At 36.1% G+C, this 17,470-nt stretch overlaps 1 protein-coding gene across 3 annotated transcripts in view; it reads right to left on the bottom strand.

Annotated features, from left to right (window-relative positions):
• The window catches only part of LOC131032293 (thioredoxin reductase NTRC), a 220,249-nt gene that overhangs the window by 129,596 nt on the left and 73,183 nt on the right, over nt 1-17,470 (bottom strand). For all 3 annotated transcript variants that reach the window (XM_057963225.2, XM_057963226.2, XM_057963227.2), the window contains exon 5: nt 13,473-13,749. In XM_057963225.2, coding sequence (XP_057819208.1) covers nt 13,473-13,749 — 277 coding nt within the window. The remainder of the gene's footprint in view (nt 1-13,472; nt 13,750-17,470) is intronic.

Raw genomic sequence — 17,470 nt, 5'->3', positions numbered from 1 at the left:
AAGGTATGCCTAAACTCAATTTATCTCATGATGATGCTTGTAAAGGTTGTGCAATGGGTAAAAATATAAAGAATACCTTTCATAAAAGCAATAGTAGGGCTAAAGAAAGGTTAGAACTTATTCATTCAGATTTATGTGGTCCTATGTCTGTAGCATCCCCTAGTGGTTTCCTATATTATGTTATCTTCATAGATGATTTTTCTAAAAAAACATGGATCTATTTTCTTAAATCTAAAGAGTTTGAAGAAGTCTTAAACAGATTTAAAGAATTCAAAGCCTTAGTTGAAAATACTACAGGAAATCGAATTAAATGTTTGAGATCTGACAATGGAGGTGAATACACCTCAGGTAGTTTCCATGACTTTTGTGTTAAAGCAGGAATTAAGAGGGAGTTTTGCGTTCCCTACAATCCTCAGCAAAATGGAGTTGCTGAAAGAAAGAACAGGACTATTGTTGAAGCTGCAAGGGCCATGATCCATGATCAAGACCTACAACCTTTTCTATGGGCGAAAGCATCCAAAACAGCAGTTTACATTCAGAATAGATGTCCTCATCGCGCCCTAAAGAATGTGACTCCTGAAGAAGCCTTTACTGGAATCAAACCTGACATCAGTCACTTAAGTATTCTCGGGAATCCGGTGTATGTTCATGTACCTAAAGAAAAACGAACCAAGTTGGATCCATCTAGAAAGAAAGGCATCTTAGTAGGTTACAGTGAATCTTCCAAAGCCTTCAGGATCTACATTTCGGGTCAAAGGTATGTTGAGGTAAGCAGAGATGTAACTTTTGAAGAAGATATTGCTTTCAAAAGATCTAAAGGTTCATTAACTATCAATAATGATATGATGATTGAAAATCAAGATTCAATAGTTAATGCTAACCCTAAGACTCAGGAGGAGTCTACTGACCTTCCAGATCAGGAAGTTCAGAATGACCCATCAAAACCTATGCACTCTACCGATATACCTCAGGATATTGTGGTCCCCAAGAAGAGACCACTTTGGGTTAGAAACACGATTCAAGATGCTGAAGGATTTTCTGCTCCCAGAGGAACCTTTAGAGATTGCAAGAGATTCCAAAATCACACCAACTACATCTCTGTGATGTGCAATATCATTGAGTCTAAACCTCACAATGTCGAAGAAGCTATGTCTCATCATGCTTGGAAACTAGCCATGGATGAAGAGTATGGGTCTATCATCAAAAATGATGTCTGGGACATTGTACCCAGACCCAAAGGTAAGTCTGTTGTTTCCTCTAAATGGTTGTTTAAAATTAAACATAATGCTGATGGTAGTATTGAAAAATATAAAGCTAGGTTTGTAGCTCATGGCTTTTCTCAAAAGGAAGGAATAGATTATGAAGAAACCTTTGCCCCTGTTGCTAGATATACTTCTATTAGATCTATAATAGCTATTGTTGCAGCCAAAGGTTGGGAGCTACACCAAATGGACGTTAAGACAACATTCCTCAATGGAGTTATTGAAGAAGAAGTCTATATTGAGCAACCAGAAGGTTATGTAATCCATAAAAGAGATTCTCATGTTTGCAGGTTGAAGAAAGCCTTATATGGGCTCAAACAGGCTCCTCGTGCTTGGTATGAAAGAATTGATAAATACTTACTAAGCTTAGGATTTTGCAAGAATGATGTTGATGCTAATATTTACTTGAAAGTTTATAATGGTGAGATGCTTATTTTAGTTCTATATGTGGATGATTTATTTCTCACTAGTGAAAGTAAATTAATCATAAGATGTAAGAAGGAATTAGCCTCAGAATTTGAAATGAAGGACTTAGGTTTAATGCATTACTTCCTGGGTTAGAAGTATGGCAAAGATCCAATGAAATTTTTCTAAGTCAAGGAAAATATACTATTGATATTTTGAAAAGATTTAGGATGATGGATTGTAAACCTATGCATACTCCTATGGAATCCAACTTAAAGAAGTTAAGTGTTTCTGCAGCTAACTCTGGTTTTGCAGATCCATCTGAGTATAGGGAGTTGATTGGATCCTTGATGTACCTAGTCAATACTAGGCCAGATATCTGTTATGTTGTGAATGCTCTCAGTCAGTTCATGAGCTTACCTAAACTTGTTCACCTGGTTGCTGCCAAGCACATTCTAAGATACCTGCGTGGCACGATTGGCTATGGGCTGAAGTACTCACTGAATACCCCAATCCTCTTGGAAGGCTACTCAGATTCAGATTGGGCAGGAAGTGTCAAGGACAGGAAAAGTACTTCAGAGAAGCAGTATGGCTTCGTAAGCTCCTTGTTGGACTATTTGGTCAAGCTAGTGGTCCTACCGCCATTCATTGCGATAATCAAAGTTGTATAAAGATGTCGGTAAATCCTGTATTTCATGATCGGTCCAAACATGTGGAAACACACTATCATTTCATTCGGGATATGGTGCAAAGAGGCGCCATTCATCTAAAATACATAGGAACAGATGAACAGATTGCTGACATCCTCACCAAACCTTTATCCAAAGTGAAGTTCGAATACTTCAGAGACAGACTTGGTGTTGTGGAAAATGGAACCCTGATTGAGAGGGAGCTTCAATCTCAGTGACTCTATCTGTAGCACTTTGAATCATTCTTTGCTTATGTGCAAGAATGAATTATATCCAATCTATGCTTGTGTGCTAGATGGATAATTGTAATAATGTAAAGACCCACTGGTGTATTACACTTTCTATGCTTGTGTGCTAGAACCATCCTATGCTTGTGTCCTAGGTGGAAGATGTAATTCTATGCTTGTGTGCTAGATCCATTCTATACTTGTGTGCTAGATCCATTCTATAGGTTCAGATTATGTATTCTCCTCTTCCCTAGTTAAGAGGGAGTGTTGTTTGTAACTAGGGTTATGTATGGGTTCGGATTGCCTTAAGGCAACATCTGAACCCCTTTAGGTCCAGGCCCTATCCTAGGGTAACGTGACCCTAACATATGCCCAGCCCAATATCCATGTTATGCTAAATACACCCCACCCAATATATTGGTGCCAGAACTCAAGGAGGCCGACTTGCAATTAAGAATTAAAGATGTGTATAAATAAGAGACATTTTGCAAGTCAATACACAACAATCCATTCTACAAGCAAATGCGAAAACAGCTCTGCTAATAAGGTGCGATTTCATAAGGGAGAAAGCGAATTCATCCAGACTTGTGCGAATTTGTTCAAGAGGACATAGGTGGTGTTGTACAAACTTGGAGAACTTAGAAAGAGCAGATCTGCTATACAAAAGGATCAGATCTGACAGAGAAGCTAAGTATTGTATTTGTACATTTAAGAGGAGAATATATAATCTGACTTGTGGGTCTTTCATGCTGGGTTTTTCCTCTTTGGAGGTTTTCCCAGGGTATGTGTGTTTGTCTACTGATTACTTACTTTCTGATTTTACTGAATGTTAACTTATTTGTGACAAATCTAATCACAATCTAGGGCATAAATAAAAGATATAAGTCTGATTAACAAACCTAGGGTATAAAATTACAACAATTGCCTTGTCACCTCAAGAAATACTATTCTATCCATAGGATATCATGGCAACATAAGGGGAGGAGAAGGACATCCTTGGATCCTTATATATGTGAACTTGGGAAATTGAATAAACCACGCCCCATATTGCTTGATTAGATCTTGTGCATCTTGAGACAACCTTTGATGAATTCCTCCTTGTAAAGTCCTGGTGATATGCATCACGAAAGTATCATTGACCAATCTATAATGTTGTTTAGGTGGATGATGTAATATCTCATAAGAATCACAAACCCTTATCTCTTCGGGCCCTCTTCCAACTCAATCTCTATGTGGTAGCCCTGCATATTCATAGGTTCTTGCTAAAGAATATATGATATATGAGCTCATGTGAAATGACTTAGTTGGAATCAACCTTCTCAACTGCACATCTAGGCAATTACTAATGATCCTTGCCCAATTAATCATTCCATTTCCTTGAATAATGATTTGAATGAAAAAGAACATCCACTTGTCAAAGCAAAAGGCTTGAGGAGCTTGTAATGTCCCCTACTAGGGTTGGGTCTATTTAACCTATAATTAATCTATTTCAATGCACTTATGACTTAAACAGCTTGATTAAGAGCCAAGTCTATTCTATCTTTCTTTAGTCTATCAAGTACTTGCTAATTTACCATACTAGCTAATTAATCTTATTCTGATTCATTTATATATCATTTGCATATTTATTAAATACTAGATATATGAATTATTATGTATTACTGCACAGCAGTTTCTAAAAGATATTATATTAATATCTATTATTATATTAATATTTATATTTATATTAATATTTATATTTATAACCCTTATATTATTCCTTATTCTAATTTGAATATATATATATACATATGAATTAAACAATATTACCAATAATTTATGTGTTAGCTAATAACCTATTATATAATTTATTAATTCTACCACTGCCTAAAAGCACTAACTATATTAGTGGTTGTAAGAGCAGACAGGTCTGACATGTGTCAGATCTGGTCTGCCACAGTACACAAATTTAAGAATGGCTGCCATTCATATTACAGTCTATATCAGTTTTACTATTAAGTTTTGCATTAAAACATTATCGGGTTTCATGTATAAAGCATGCATATTAAGCACAGCACCAAGAACGAGGATGTTTACTACCTATCAATGAATAGGGATCTGCATAATGTGCTAAGTTCATTTGAATTCTGATGGTATTATTGTCTATAAGAATACGGGATCAACATTTTGGTTGGTAAGATTTCTGTCCCTGACTTATTTCCTTATGATCATGCGATTTGAAGTGGTTATGAATCTGGTTGGAATTACAATTTCTGTTATCCCTCCTATTATGGCTTTGTGTTTGTCCACCCCTTACGCTGTCTCTGCTATGATCCCTCTTCATGTATGCGTCCTTTACCTTGCATTCAGGTGGTTTCTCTCCCGCCTCTTACTTGGTTGACTATTGGCTCGTGTGAGCACTGCAGTTATGAAGAAATATATATAACAAATATTCTGCGATGATCCCTGAATGGACGATGTGTTGTATATAAATATCTTCTTAATGGGATGGAAGGTTATGTCTTTCCCATCGGTCATCTTCCTTCCAAGGGTGGCGTCTTTTATTTAAATGTGTTTACCTTTGATTTAACCATCTGAATGTCATTAACTCAATAAAATCATCTCTTTACCAATACCATGCGGATATAGATTAATAAAGATCGCTGTTTTCTCTAAGGTTGAGATCACAGTTTTAACCAATAATGAGGTTGATGCTGTAATGTCCCCTATGATAACACCAATTATAGGGTACGTTATGAAGACACTCTCATTGTACATCCGAATCATTGGAAGGTGAAAGGTGTCGTATTGTGTTTGAAATACTTATTCTTTTGTGTGTTCCGTCAACTTACAACAAGGAAGTATTGAGTTGGCTACAAATGTTATTTGTTGTGCCATCCAACAATATTAGCGATACTTGTTATTAATAATAAATATTATTATTATTAATAATAAATATTAATATGTATTAAAATAATAATATTTAATAAATAAATAACTATTTAATAATTTCAATTAATCTTTCATTAATTAATAATAATTATTTAATTCAGGTTTTATATTCGCTCTTCTTAAGTGTGGTTTAAGGAGAGCATAAATAATTTATATTGTATATCGGTTCTATTAATGGCATTGTATTAATACGATATTACTCCAAATAATACTTATAATGTATTTTGACAATTCATGTTTATATTTTATATTTATTAAATAACACGTTATATGGTAAGTGTAATATATTCAATGTATCTATTTTATGTTTTAATAGTACTTTATGGTAAAACTTCTTTAATAGTTAATATAATATTAATAATTGAAATATGAATGTTACATTAAAATAAAACAATAATAATAAATAATAATCATAACAAATAATAAACATTAACAATCATATATTAGAGGAAAATCGTGAAGTCTCATAAATGAGACGATTTTCCAATATCATTAAATGTTAATTAATAAATGTTTTAATTATCGTATTTATTTAATCCAATGTCCAAAAAAGGGGTTATGACAGAGCTCCTACAACTCGACCAAGCGAAGTGATCAAATCTTTGAACTCTTCTTGAAAATCTTGTTAAGGCGAGGTCTACTCTTTTGCAACCAGTTCCTATTGATAACTGATAGGCATGTGTCCAGGTCATCTTCATAAATTGACTTGGCTCCTTCTAGACTCCTATAGATCATGTCTCTATGTTCTGGTAGATGGAAGGCTTCACTTATGGCTCTCTCTGATAGGTAGGCATGAACAGTTCCATCCTCTGCCACGATCATCCTTGAGTGTGAATCATAATGCTTGGCACACTCAATCATCAATTCATGGCATCGAACTGCGGGAAGGAAACCGGCTGCCCTGATGATGCCGCTCTCTATTATCCTCTTGGCTGTAGGTGATGGTTTGACGATGTATGGTGCCTCATGAAACTTCTTCACGTCGAAATTGCCAAGGTTTGTGTCTCCAATGTTGCTCCATCGAGATGTAATCTTGGTCTCCAAATCATCACCCTTTTGGTCTTCTTTGATAAGAGCTTGCCTTGATGACGATCCACTTGCCTTAGGTGCTGCCATGATTTACCTATAAGAGGCGATCAAGTTAGTATTTTGATTAATACATTGAGGCTTATCTTACTTGAATATGAATTGAAACTTGCATCTAAAATATAGAATCAATTGCTCACATGCACCCTATCTTTGAATGAATTCCGAGTTCTTTCTCTTAATCAGATCTTAATTTCGATTTTAAAATGCAGTCCTTACCTGTGATTTGATGAATGTGAACCAAGGACTAACACTAACTAATGAATGCAATCTTGATAGCTAAAGATAAATCTGGACTGATTAAGGATGAATTTGCTATATGACAGTCCCCCTTGCTGGATAAATGATGAACTCCTTCCTTTAATTTGCTAAACTTCGACTTTGTTGCTGTGTCTTCCTTGACAAATTCACTTTGCTGATGACTTAAATTCTCTGTCTTGAATTCGAAGTTTGCTGACTGCTAGAGAAATTCGCTCAATCTGCTCATCAAAACCGCTGATGATAGAAGACAAATGTTTTGATTTGTTTTTTTTTTTAAATGATCTTGTGAATGCCTTTATATATGCGATATGTCTTTGGAAACAATTAGGCCAACTTAGTGAAAATGAATATCAATTAACCTTTCATGATGTTCCACTCTTCATTTTAAATTTCCTTTATTGAAAATCGAAATTTTGAATAGATTTTTGGGTGCCAAATATTTGTTTCATGCGACTTTGCTTGGAATTTGGTCAAGGTTTATATATTTTGATTAAACATTGATTTTGCTCTATGTCCTCCTCAAGGACACGCCCTATATGGTTTTTCGCTCTTTGTCCTCTCGAAGGACAGGCCCTAAATGAAATTTGCTGACTATCCTTGATGAAGGCGGAGCTCTTGATGAATATTTCGCTCTATGACCGCCTCAGGGACAGGCCCTATAATCAAAATTCGCTCCATGTCTGTCCTAAGGACAGGACCTATAAACTCGCTTTGGTCAGCCTCTTGAAAAATCTATTCTTATCAATTCGCTTCACTTACTTGGTGATCAAAATTATGACAAAGGGTTCGCTCTATGTCCTCTCCAAGGACAGGTCCTATAATCAAATGAATCTGCTCCATGACCGCCTTAAGGACAGGACAAATAACACATTTCGCTCTGTGTCCTTCCTAAGGACAAGACCTAAAAGACATATTTCGCTCTATGTCCTTCATGAGGACAGGACCTATAATCAATTTTGCTTGGTGATCAGCCTAAAGATAGGTTCAAAATGTTCAAAATGTAGACTCGGTCTATGTTCTTTTCCAAACTCGCCCGATAGCCAGCCTAGGGACAAGGTTAAGACTATAAACCTGCTCGCTCAATGTCCTTTGGAAGGACAGCCTTCAAAAGATGGTTTGCTCTGAGACCGGCCTAAGGACACGCCCTATATCACATTTTTGCTCTATGTCCTGTCAAAGGACAGGCCCTAAATGAAATTTTCGCTCTTGGGCCAGCCTAAGGACAAGGTTTGAAAGTATGAATTCGTTCTTAGACCTTCATCAATGAGAATAATTTTTGCTCAATGTCCCTTCCAAGGACAGGACCTATATACCATTTTTGCTCAAAGATCAGAATTAAGAACATGAATCAAGCTCGCTCATCGTCCTCTCGAAGGACAGGACCTAAATGACAAGATTTAACAACTTGCCTTATGACCTTTACCAAGACATGACTCGAAACTTACTACTCCATCAACTTGAAAACAACATCAATTCCGCCTGATAAGAACATCTCTATAAGAAATTCGCTCTAAGACAGCTTCAAAGTCAAGGCTAGAAAGGGCGCTCCAAGGCCCTTGGAAGGACCAGGCATGAAATTCTCTCTTGGACCTCTGGAGGGACAGAACCTAAAAGATAAACTTATGAGCAATGATGACTCCTAACTTAGCCTGATCCGATCTATGCTAACCCCAGAAACTCACTCATTTCATCCTAAAAGCAGAGAGAGGCAAGACTAGACAAAAAGAAAAAACAAAAAAAGAGGGGTCCCCATTTTGATGGGGCAATGTGTGATATGGTCACAACAAGACTATTGGGTGAACGGACCCCTTAAACCAATCAAAAAAGAATGATGATATGGCTTTTGTTCAATTTTGTGTTTTGTCCAAAATTATGCAATCAAGTATGTTGTTTTGTAGGTTATGTTATGGACTGTGGCATAGTATAGTGATTAGGGTTTATAGAGTTAAAGCATTTCAAATTTTGTAGTGTATAGTGTATACATGTAGAAAGGTGTTATGTTGAAGGACAAGATGTCAACAGTATGGGTGATGAAAGATGGCTAGGGTTTTGTAGGACGGTCTCTCTGCAACTTTTGTGTATTGGATGTTTTTGTGCAGTATCAATGGTGTAGTAGGGTTTGCTCTTTAAATGAATCGAGGAACAAGATGTATATGTTTGCTTTACATTAATAAAATTACTATTATTACTAATCAAAAAAAAGAAGAATGTTAAGATTAAATATTTTATAACATTCAATAAAATTTGTCAAATTATTGCCAATATTTTCCCAAGTTTTTTGGCAAGTCCCAAGTTTTTAAAAAATTTGGGCCAGCCAAGTCATTGTCGAGTCCAAGTTTTTCAACTATGGTTTGAACTATTGAGTTGAACTGTACTTGTACCATCTATGCTCTATCTATAATCTCTATCTTGTAGGTGTCCTGACACCATATGTTAGAATCTAAATTTAAGTTTCCATTACCATAACAATCTTAAGTATCTTGTAAACAAACATGTTTTGGTTGAGCAACTTAGTTGATGGGTAAACCGTATTACTCCAAGAATGCAAATTTGAATCTTAATCAGCCCTGGAAGTACACATCTTGTCCTTATTCATCCTTCACAAGTCATGCACAACAAACAAGATAAGCGTAACAAATTTCCAGTTGCCAACTTATTCACAGTTCAGTGAAACAAACCTATAGCTGATTGTCTCCTTATTATCATTGCAGTTTCACTCACAGTAGGCCTCTGCACATTCATCTATGGAACATTGCAAAAAAAAAAAATTATACTTGTTATAGCCTTCACTTTCAATTAATCAATAACAAACTTTTCAAGCATTGTAAAGATTCTATTTTGCAGAAAGCTGCTCCCTTGTCTCAGATTCCAGATGTTTTGAAGGAAGCTTGTGAAGCAATGCTTAAAAGTAGGCCTCTGCACAATCATCTATGTAGCATTACAAAATATATTGCTTGTTACAGCCATCCCTTTCAAATTTTCAATTGATCAATAACTAAATATTCAAGTATTGTAAAGATTCTATTCTGTGGAGAGCTGGTCCCTTGTCTCAGATTCTGGATGTTTTATAGGAAGCTTGTGAAGGATGATGGTAGCATACACTTCATCCAAACATGCATAGACAGATAATTTTGTGTACAAAAGATGGCTGCAAAGATCAAATTTTTTCGCTCTTTAATCCTTTTGAGCATTGAATTACAGATTTTCTTGGTTCTCTTCCATTGACAAAAACAAGATTCTAATATATCCTTCTAAAAAATTGGTGCTATCACTAAATAGCTTGAAGACCTGTTGTCATTTTATGACACCCTTGGTCCATCAATAAGAACCAATTAGAGATATGATCCATGGACCGGTGCTACCCCAGTTGATCAAGGAGAAAAGTAACGGATTTATGAAGAGTGAAGTGTTTTGTTGTCTGGAGGAAGTTCCTTCCTTAGCCTTTTCTCTCTTCCCCGAAACTCCAAAACCCCAAGGTTCCGAAGTTCCTTCCTTTGCTTCCTTTTCTCTCTAGTTCCCCGGAACTCCGGAGCCCCAAGGTTCCGAAGTTCCTTCTTTAGCCCTTTTTTCCAGTTTCTCGGAGCTTCCAAAGTTCCTTGCTGCCTCTCCTTCCCTTCCCTGGAACCCCGTGGTTCCGAAGTTCCCTCCTTGGCCTTTTCCTTTCTTTCTCCGGAACTCCAAAACCCTGAGGTTCTGAAGTTCCTTCCCTTTGCCTTCTCTTCTTCCCCTTCCCGAAACCGCGAGGTTCCAAAGTTCCTCGCTTTCCTTCCTCCTCCTCTTCAGTTCCCCGGAACTCCGAAACCTCAAGGTTCCAAAGTTCCTCCCTTTCCTTCCTCCTCCTCTTCAGTTTCTCGGAGCTCCGAAACCCCGAGGTTCCAAAGTACCTTTCCCTTGCCTTTTTCTTTTCCCGGAACTCCAAAACCCCGAGGTTCCGAAGTTCCTTTCCCTTGCCTTTTTCTTTTCCCGGAATTCCAAAACCCTGAGGTTCCGAAGTTCCTTTGCTAGGTCTCCTCTTTTCCTTTCCTTGTTTTCTTCCCTTTCCCAGAACTCTGGAACCTCGAGGTTCTAAATTTCCTTTCTCTTGCCCTTCTCTCTTTCCCGGAACTCCGGAACCCTGAGGTCCCGAAGTTCCTTCCTTGTCTTCCCCAATTCGGGAACCCGAGTTTTCGAAGTCCTCGGACTTCTTTTCGGCTTGCAACACTTCCAAATGGCGTGATCAACACTCAAAGCTTCAAATGCTCCAATGAATTTTGTGACTTATGCACCTTCTTTTGTGGAGCTACAAGGGTGCATTTAATGTTTTTGGTAGGATTTCCATCAAGAGAGGTACAGGTCCATGCTGCTTGTGGTAACTTATGTCATGTCTGCATGCTCTGACTTTGGAAGGTCAGTCAATCCACCCTTCTCAGGGTTGCATTTTCTGGGTATGGCTAGGTTGCTTGCATGTACAGAAGTCAAGTGCATGCACTTCCCTACACTCCCAGACTGACATTTCCCTGCACACACAGGGGTCATGATCACTCTTGTAACCAATTTTCTATATAAAGGCTGTTAAGCCTCATTGTAAAGGGTTCTCTCCCTGCTGGCTTGAGCTATTCTATGCTCTTTCACTTCTCTTGTATTTATCTTGCATTTTTCCAACTGTAAGTTGGCCATTGGCCTTACAATGAATTGAAATCACCATTCTTGCCTTCCTTCAACTTATGTATGTTGTGTATGTTTCCTTACCTTCAGCATAGGTGTATGCTTTGTGGCTCTTCTCTCATATATGTTGTGTTAATTTATTTCTGAGTGTGACTTGTGGGAAACCTTCTCCCCTCTTCACATTCAACGAATTCTAACCTCCATACATGCATTGGGGTCACTCATACAACTGAAATTTGTGCATCTCTTGGGTATTTCAGTTGATTATTTGTGTCATTCCAAGTAGGGAGAGAAACAATCTCTTATCTTGGTGCATAACCTCCTTTCATTTTAAGCATTTCCCTCTTCCCTTTACCTATGCAAGTTGTTAGGATAGGCTTAGGAGTAAGTTTTGAAGTGTTGAGTTGGTTCAACACCTGCACTTGGATTGAGAAGGAAGTCGGCCTTCTCTGGAGACTCAACCCCCTTGCATAAGGTCCCACACTTCAGGGTTGTTTCCATGTTTCACAAGGTTGCTGAGTTGATAGCTCAGCAAGAGTGCAAGCTTTTGTGATAACAAGACCCAATAACTAAAGCCAGAATAAATATTAATGCACAAATGTTGTGTAAATCGTGTCACAGAAAGAAAGAATCAAGATGAGTACCTCCCATAGATATCTTAGGTTTTTTCACTGCTTCTAAAATGGCCACTGAATTTTACCATTTCAACTAGTTCATAGACAAGCCATCAGTCATTTCCTTCCATCTCCCTTCATTGTAGCTTTCACCATATGAGCTAACAAACATTTCTTAGAATATTGCCTACAAAAATTTGGTCAATTTAATAAAGATTGATAGTTTACAGATTGGAGTCATGAAGTTTTGCATGCCTGCATGAAAATCACACATTAACGAAAGTTCAAGTAATTGCCTCAGGAAAAGGAAGACTAAGTTTTATTATTCAATTTGTGTCATAAAGATAATAGGTGTAGATTTCAGTTCAGTTGGCTTATCTCTATATTATTTATCAAAAGTACTAATGTGATTCCATTGATTAAAGAAGCTGAGTGATGAACTAATGGCTGAATGGTTGAATGCTTATTGCATTATAGTCTACCATTATCATACAACATACATCAATACTCATCGTACCGTTGTCAATATTATCTAATAGTTCCTTTTATGGAAATTTTCTCCAAGTCGCACATGAGAAAACTTTTACATGTTTTGCTAAATACAAATAGCATCAATGGATGCAATTACAATGTAGAAGGTAATCTCAAGAACAGGAATAATTTTTTTGTCACATTTAAACTTTTAATTTTCATTATAATATTAGTAAAACTAAACTGTTAGTGTAACATTCAACTTGCTTGGCATTAAGTTATGAAAGCATAATCAGAAGGCTTGAGATGCTAAGGAGAAAATAATATCAGAAATCAAACAACAATATTTCAAAATATATCTCAAGGAATATATATATATATATGATCATAATGTTCTCTACTGTAGCAGCTGGTAAAATTAAAGTCCAAGAAAAATATGTGGCAGAAAATCTAAAATATTCTATACTTAAAACCTGTACTGATATTCAGTAATATATATACATATACATTATGTTTGAATATTATTAATAATATCATGATTATAGAGTTTACAGCATTTCAGAACCCTGCAGGAAGGTGAGGGAACTGAGGGTATTATTGTGGTTTACAAACAACTCTGTTCACCTAGCAGTAATTCAAAAAGAAGCTAGAACAGAAAGATGTTCATAAATGTGATAATCAATTAAAAAAAAGAAAGAGTAAACAGAACTACTATATACCTAATGAAGATTCTCATCCTTCTATGCTTCTATTTCGGATTGTTGATTTTTCAATTTATCATTAAGATTTTCCATCTGCAAAAGAGAAAACTAATAACAAAAACAAGAACATGTTTCTGGTCTGACAAAAATGCCTGGAAAACAATTCATTTTATAAAACTACCTGTAAATCACCAGCTGCAAAAACACCTTCCACGGAAGTGTTAACTCCACATTTCACAACCACGTAACCAGAAGCATCCAATTCAACTTGCCCTTGTAGTAATTGGCTGTTGGGTGTGTGGCCAATCCCATAAAAAAGTCCCCTAACATCCAGTGTCACCTGCTCGCTCGTATTTGTACTTTTCAATAAAAGACCAGACATCTGACCCTTCTCATTGCTTATGACATCAACAACTTTCTTGTTGAAGTGGACAGTTACATTTGGATTGTTGAAAATTCTGTGAAACATTCGTCATAACCAACCTGTTAAGCAGAAACATTCAAGGGGCTGAAATTTTTACCATCGATGTTCTTCTCAGTGACTTATTTAAACAGTAAATAGTAGAACAAACAATACATTATAAATGGAAATTTACAAATAAATTAGAATAATGTGTAACTCATTACAAAATAAACAACAAGATTTTCAGTATAATTTAACCATGTAGTGAGTATTGTCCTGGCCATTGAACAGAGAAATTATTCCTTTGCAATTTCCACCTACGTAATATAGGATAGATGGTAAAAGATGCTCTATTAATTATATTCATAAAAGGCAGTTCTTCTAAGGGAAATACATTTCAGTGAAAAGTCTCAACCAAATATTTTAGAATAGCCAAAGTTAGGAAGCCAACTGAAAACTTGGCAGTTACAAAGGCATTTTGGCTAGTTAGGTTGTTGCCTACTGATTCAAGATGAGTATTTTCAATAGCATCCTACGCATAAGATGCCCTTGACATGTATTTATTTGACATTTTTTACCACTTTTTGAAAAAGGTTCATCACATTAAAGATAGCATGACATTTTCTGAGGCAATTAGTTGTATGGATAAACCTAAATCAGCTGCACTCAGGAAGAAGGTTGAAGTACAACCATTACAAGTATTGGGGACATTAACAATATTACTACAAAGAATTGAGTTATCTTCTCACATAGCCTCAATGTAGATTCAGCAATATAAACATGCTTATCAATGCACCTGTCTGCAAAATTTCATCTAGACAATTGCATCTAATTAATTTTCAATATACAATAAGTTGGTGGCAGAAAGATAAATTACAAGCTGCATTCATTAATAAGTTGTTAATGAAGGTGCTCATAAATCTACAATGCATGGTTAGTTGAGAAACAGAATATGATGAGAACCACAAGGTATGGTTGTTAACTTTCTGCAAATTTTCACTGAGACAACTTCATCCACATTAATTTTTAATATATCACAACTTAGCCACACAAAACAAATTGCAAGCTGCATTCATTGACATCATTGTTCATGAGGCTGCTCATGATATACCATGTGTGAATCATTACTAATTAGGAAATGGTGTAATATGTCTTGCAGGACAAAAAATGATAAAAACCATGCCACGTCCTTGTTCCCTTAAATCATATCTATAACATGTTCACAAGTGACATGGAAAAACTCATTCTACTATTGGCTCCATAAAATCAATAAATGTGCTCAGATGGTAATCCATGGAATTCTGAAATAAGAAGTGATTTGTAGAAAACATAAGATTACAATAGTACCATGAATATTTGCAATTAATTTATTTTGAAATTATGTAGAATTTGCACTTAGCCTTCCTTTCCACTCAAAGACCCTTGCAATTCTTGTAAACAAATCTACCATTAGAGAGATTCGTTTCATTTCTAGTGCTAGCTAAGGGAATTTCTGATCCTAACAGTTTCCTCACCCCTTAACATTCTCAGCCAACTGAAATTTAAAAAGGCATCGTCAAAAAATGTAATGTTCCCTTTTGAAATAGGAAATAATAATAATAATAATAAATATATAAAAAATAAAATATAATATAATTAAAATTTATTAAGTGTAATGAATGGTCAAAAGGCATGAAATGAAGAGTCGTGACTACCTCAAACATGAGATATAAAAGGGAGAAGAGTTCATTTGAAAGGGGATATGGAGGAAGGAAGAAAGAATGAAGCATATGAATCAAGGAAGGATTAATAGAAAGGAATGAGAAGAAAATAAGGAAGTGACTATTTCAAAGGGCAAAAATTATGAAAGGTTGTACTCTTTCAAAGGGAGGTAATTGTGAAAGATTGTGACTCTTGCAAAGGGTATGATGAAGAGGTGTGACTTCTCCCTCACATTGGAAGATTAAAAGAAAGAAAAGTTCATTTGAGGAGGAAATGCAAGAAAGATTAATTTGGAATATAATTTATTATTCTCAAAAGGCAGCAATGGAGGGTGGTAACTCAAGTCTTATGAAAGGTGGTGACCGTTTCACCAATGAAGTATTAAAAAGATCACTTATCAATCATCACTTATCAATCTATGAATTCAACATTCATTCAAGGATCACTTATCAATCATCACTTATCAGTCTATGAATTCAACATTCATTCAATCATTATTCACCAATACATCAAATCATCAAATCAAAGAAAATCATTCAATCATCCTCAAATCATCAAATCAAAGAAAATCATTCAATCATCCTTTGGAAATAAAAAAATCAAGCAAACAAACCAATGATCAATTCTTCCATCAATTCAATCAGTCTAATATTAATCATTCAAAAATCAACTATTCAAGCATCAACCATTCTATCATTAAGTCATTCGAATATCAATCAATAAAGAATCAATTCATTTAAGTATCATTTAAGCATCCACTCATCAACCCTTCAAAACATGATGATAAAGAGAAATCAAGCAATCAGCGATACTCTAAAAAAGTCCTTGAGCAATCAGTTTTGAATTTAAGGAAGTGTCTTGAAATAGGAAGGCTGGCCCCCCTTCCAAGTCCACGAGAGGTGAGAGGATGGCCCCACTCTCATGCTCTTATCAAGCACGCCACCCCAAGATGGAATGGACGGCCAGCCTTCCATGTTCATGGTTCAAGAGGTGGAATGGATGGCCAACCTTCCGTGCTCTTGGGCCTGATCAAGGAGGAAGGCCCCGCCTTCAAGGTGGGCTGGGAGTTGTAAGGGGGGCTGCAATATTGAGGGTGACCCACCTTAATATTGCTATTTGCAAATATTTCTAAGAAATTCACAATATGATTTGCTAAGAGGAATATGCTATGATGTATTGACCCTAATATTATCAATGCTATGATTTATTAATCTGAGTTTTATTGAGCTTCAACAAGACAGTCCAAAGGAGAGTTAATGCAGAAAATCAACATAAGTTCTATCTTCTGAAATATTCTTAGAATTATAAGTTGAATCTTATTATGAAATGTCTTCAGTTTTGACCCTAATATTATTGATGCTATAATTTATAAATAAATTAAACAACAACCATCCTTCTTCTCCGCTTACATTAACAGATTGATTCAGCCATAGTTTGCAGACTCGCACTTCGACAGTACTCAGCAAGCCCAAAAAATCTCAAATGACAACTTAAAAAGTACTTAAATTTCTTATAAAAATACTTTTTTTTTTGCAAAATTCAATTATAAAATGTATCAAACGAGTCTAAAAACCCATGAGGAAGTGTTTTCTATTTAATTGGATTCTTGAATACATATGGATTACAAAATGACATCATCATGTAAAGCCGGATGGTGCATACAATAGCTAGCTACTAACTAATAACTATTATGAATTTATGATGATTGTCTTTGAAAATCATCATCATAAATTTCATATCTAAGCAAGTTAAACATTAGAAGTTTTTACATTTTCCTCTTTCCCTACTTAGTGAAAAATTGGGAGGTAGAGGATATGGTCCTCGCACTCGATTGTGGCTCCCTGCTTGGCATAGAAGATTGTGCCTATGGCTCCACTTGCTGGTAGATGGCAGTGGCTCCTCCACCATATCAATGCCATCCAATCCAATCTCCCTTGCTTTTGCTGCAGCCACATCCTCCATAGCTTGCCTCTCGAAATCAGCAATCTCATTCTATGTAAACAAGGAGGCCTCATCATCCTGCGCAGTCCAATCACTATAGGGATCAATTTCATCCAGATCAATAAGTTCGTCTG

The sequence above is a fragment of the Cryptomeria japonica genome, chromosome 8 (genome assembly GCF_030272615.1).
Source record: "Cryptomeria japonica chromosome 8, Sugi_1.0, whole genome shotgun sequence".
In the NCBI taxonomy this organism is placed as follows: domain Eukaryota; kingdom Viridiplantae; phylum Streptophyta; class Pinopsida; order Cupressales; family Cupressaceae; genus Cryptomeria; species Cryptomeria japonica.
The sequence above is the reverse complement of the archived record's forward strand: the minus strand, read 5'-3'. Positions and strand labels throughout refer to the sequence as shown.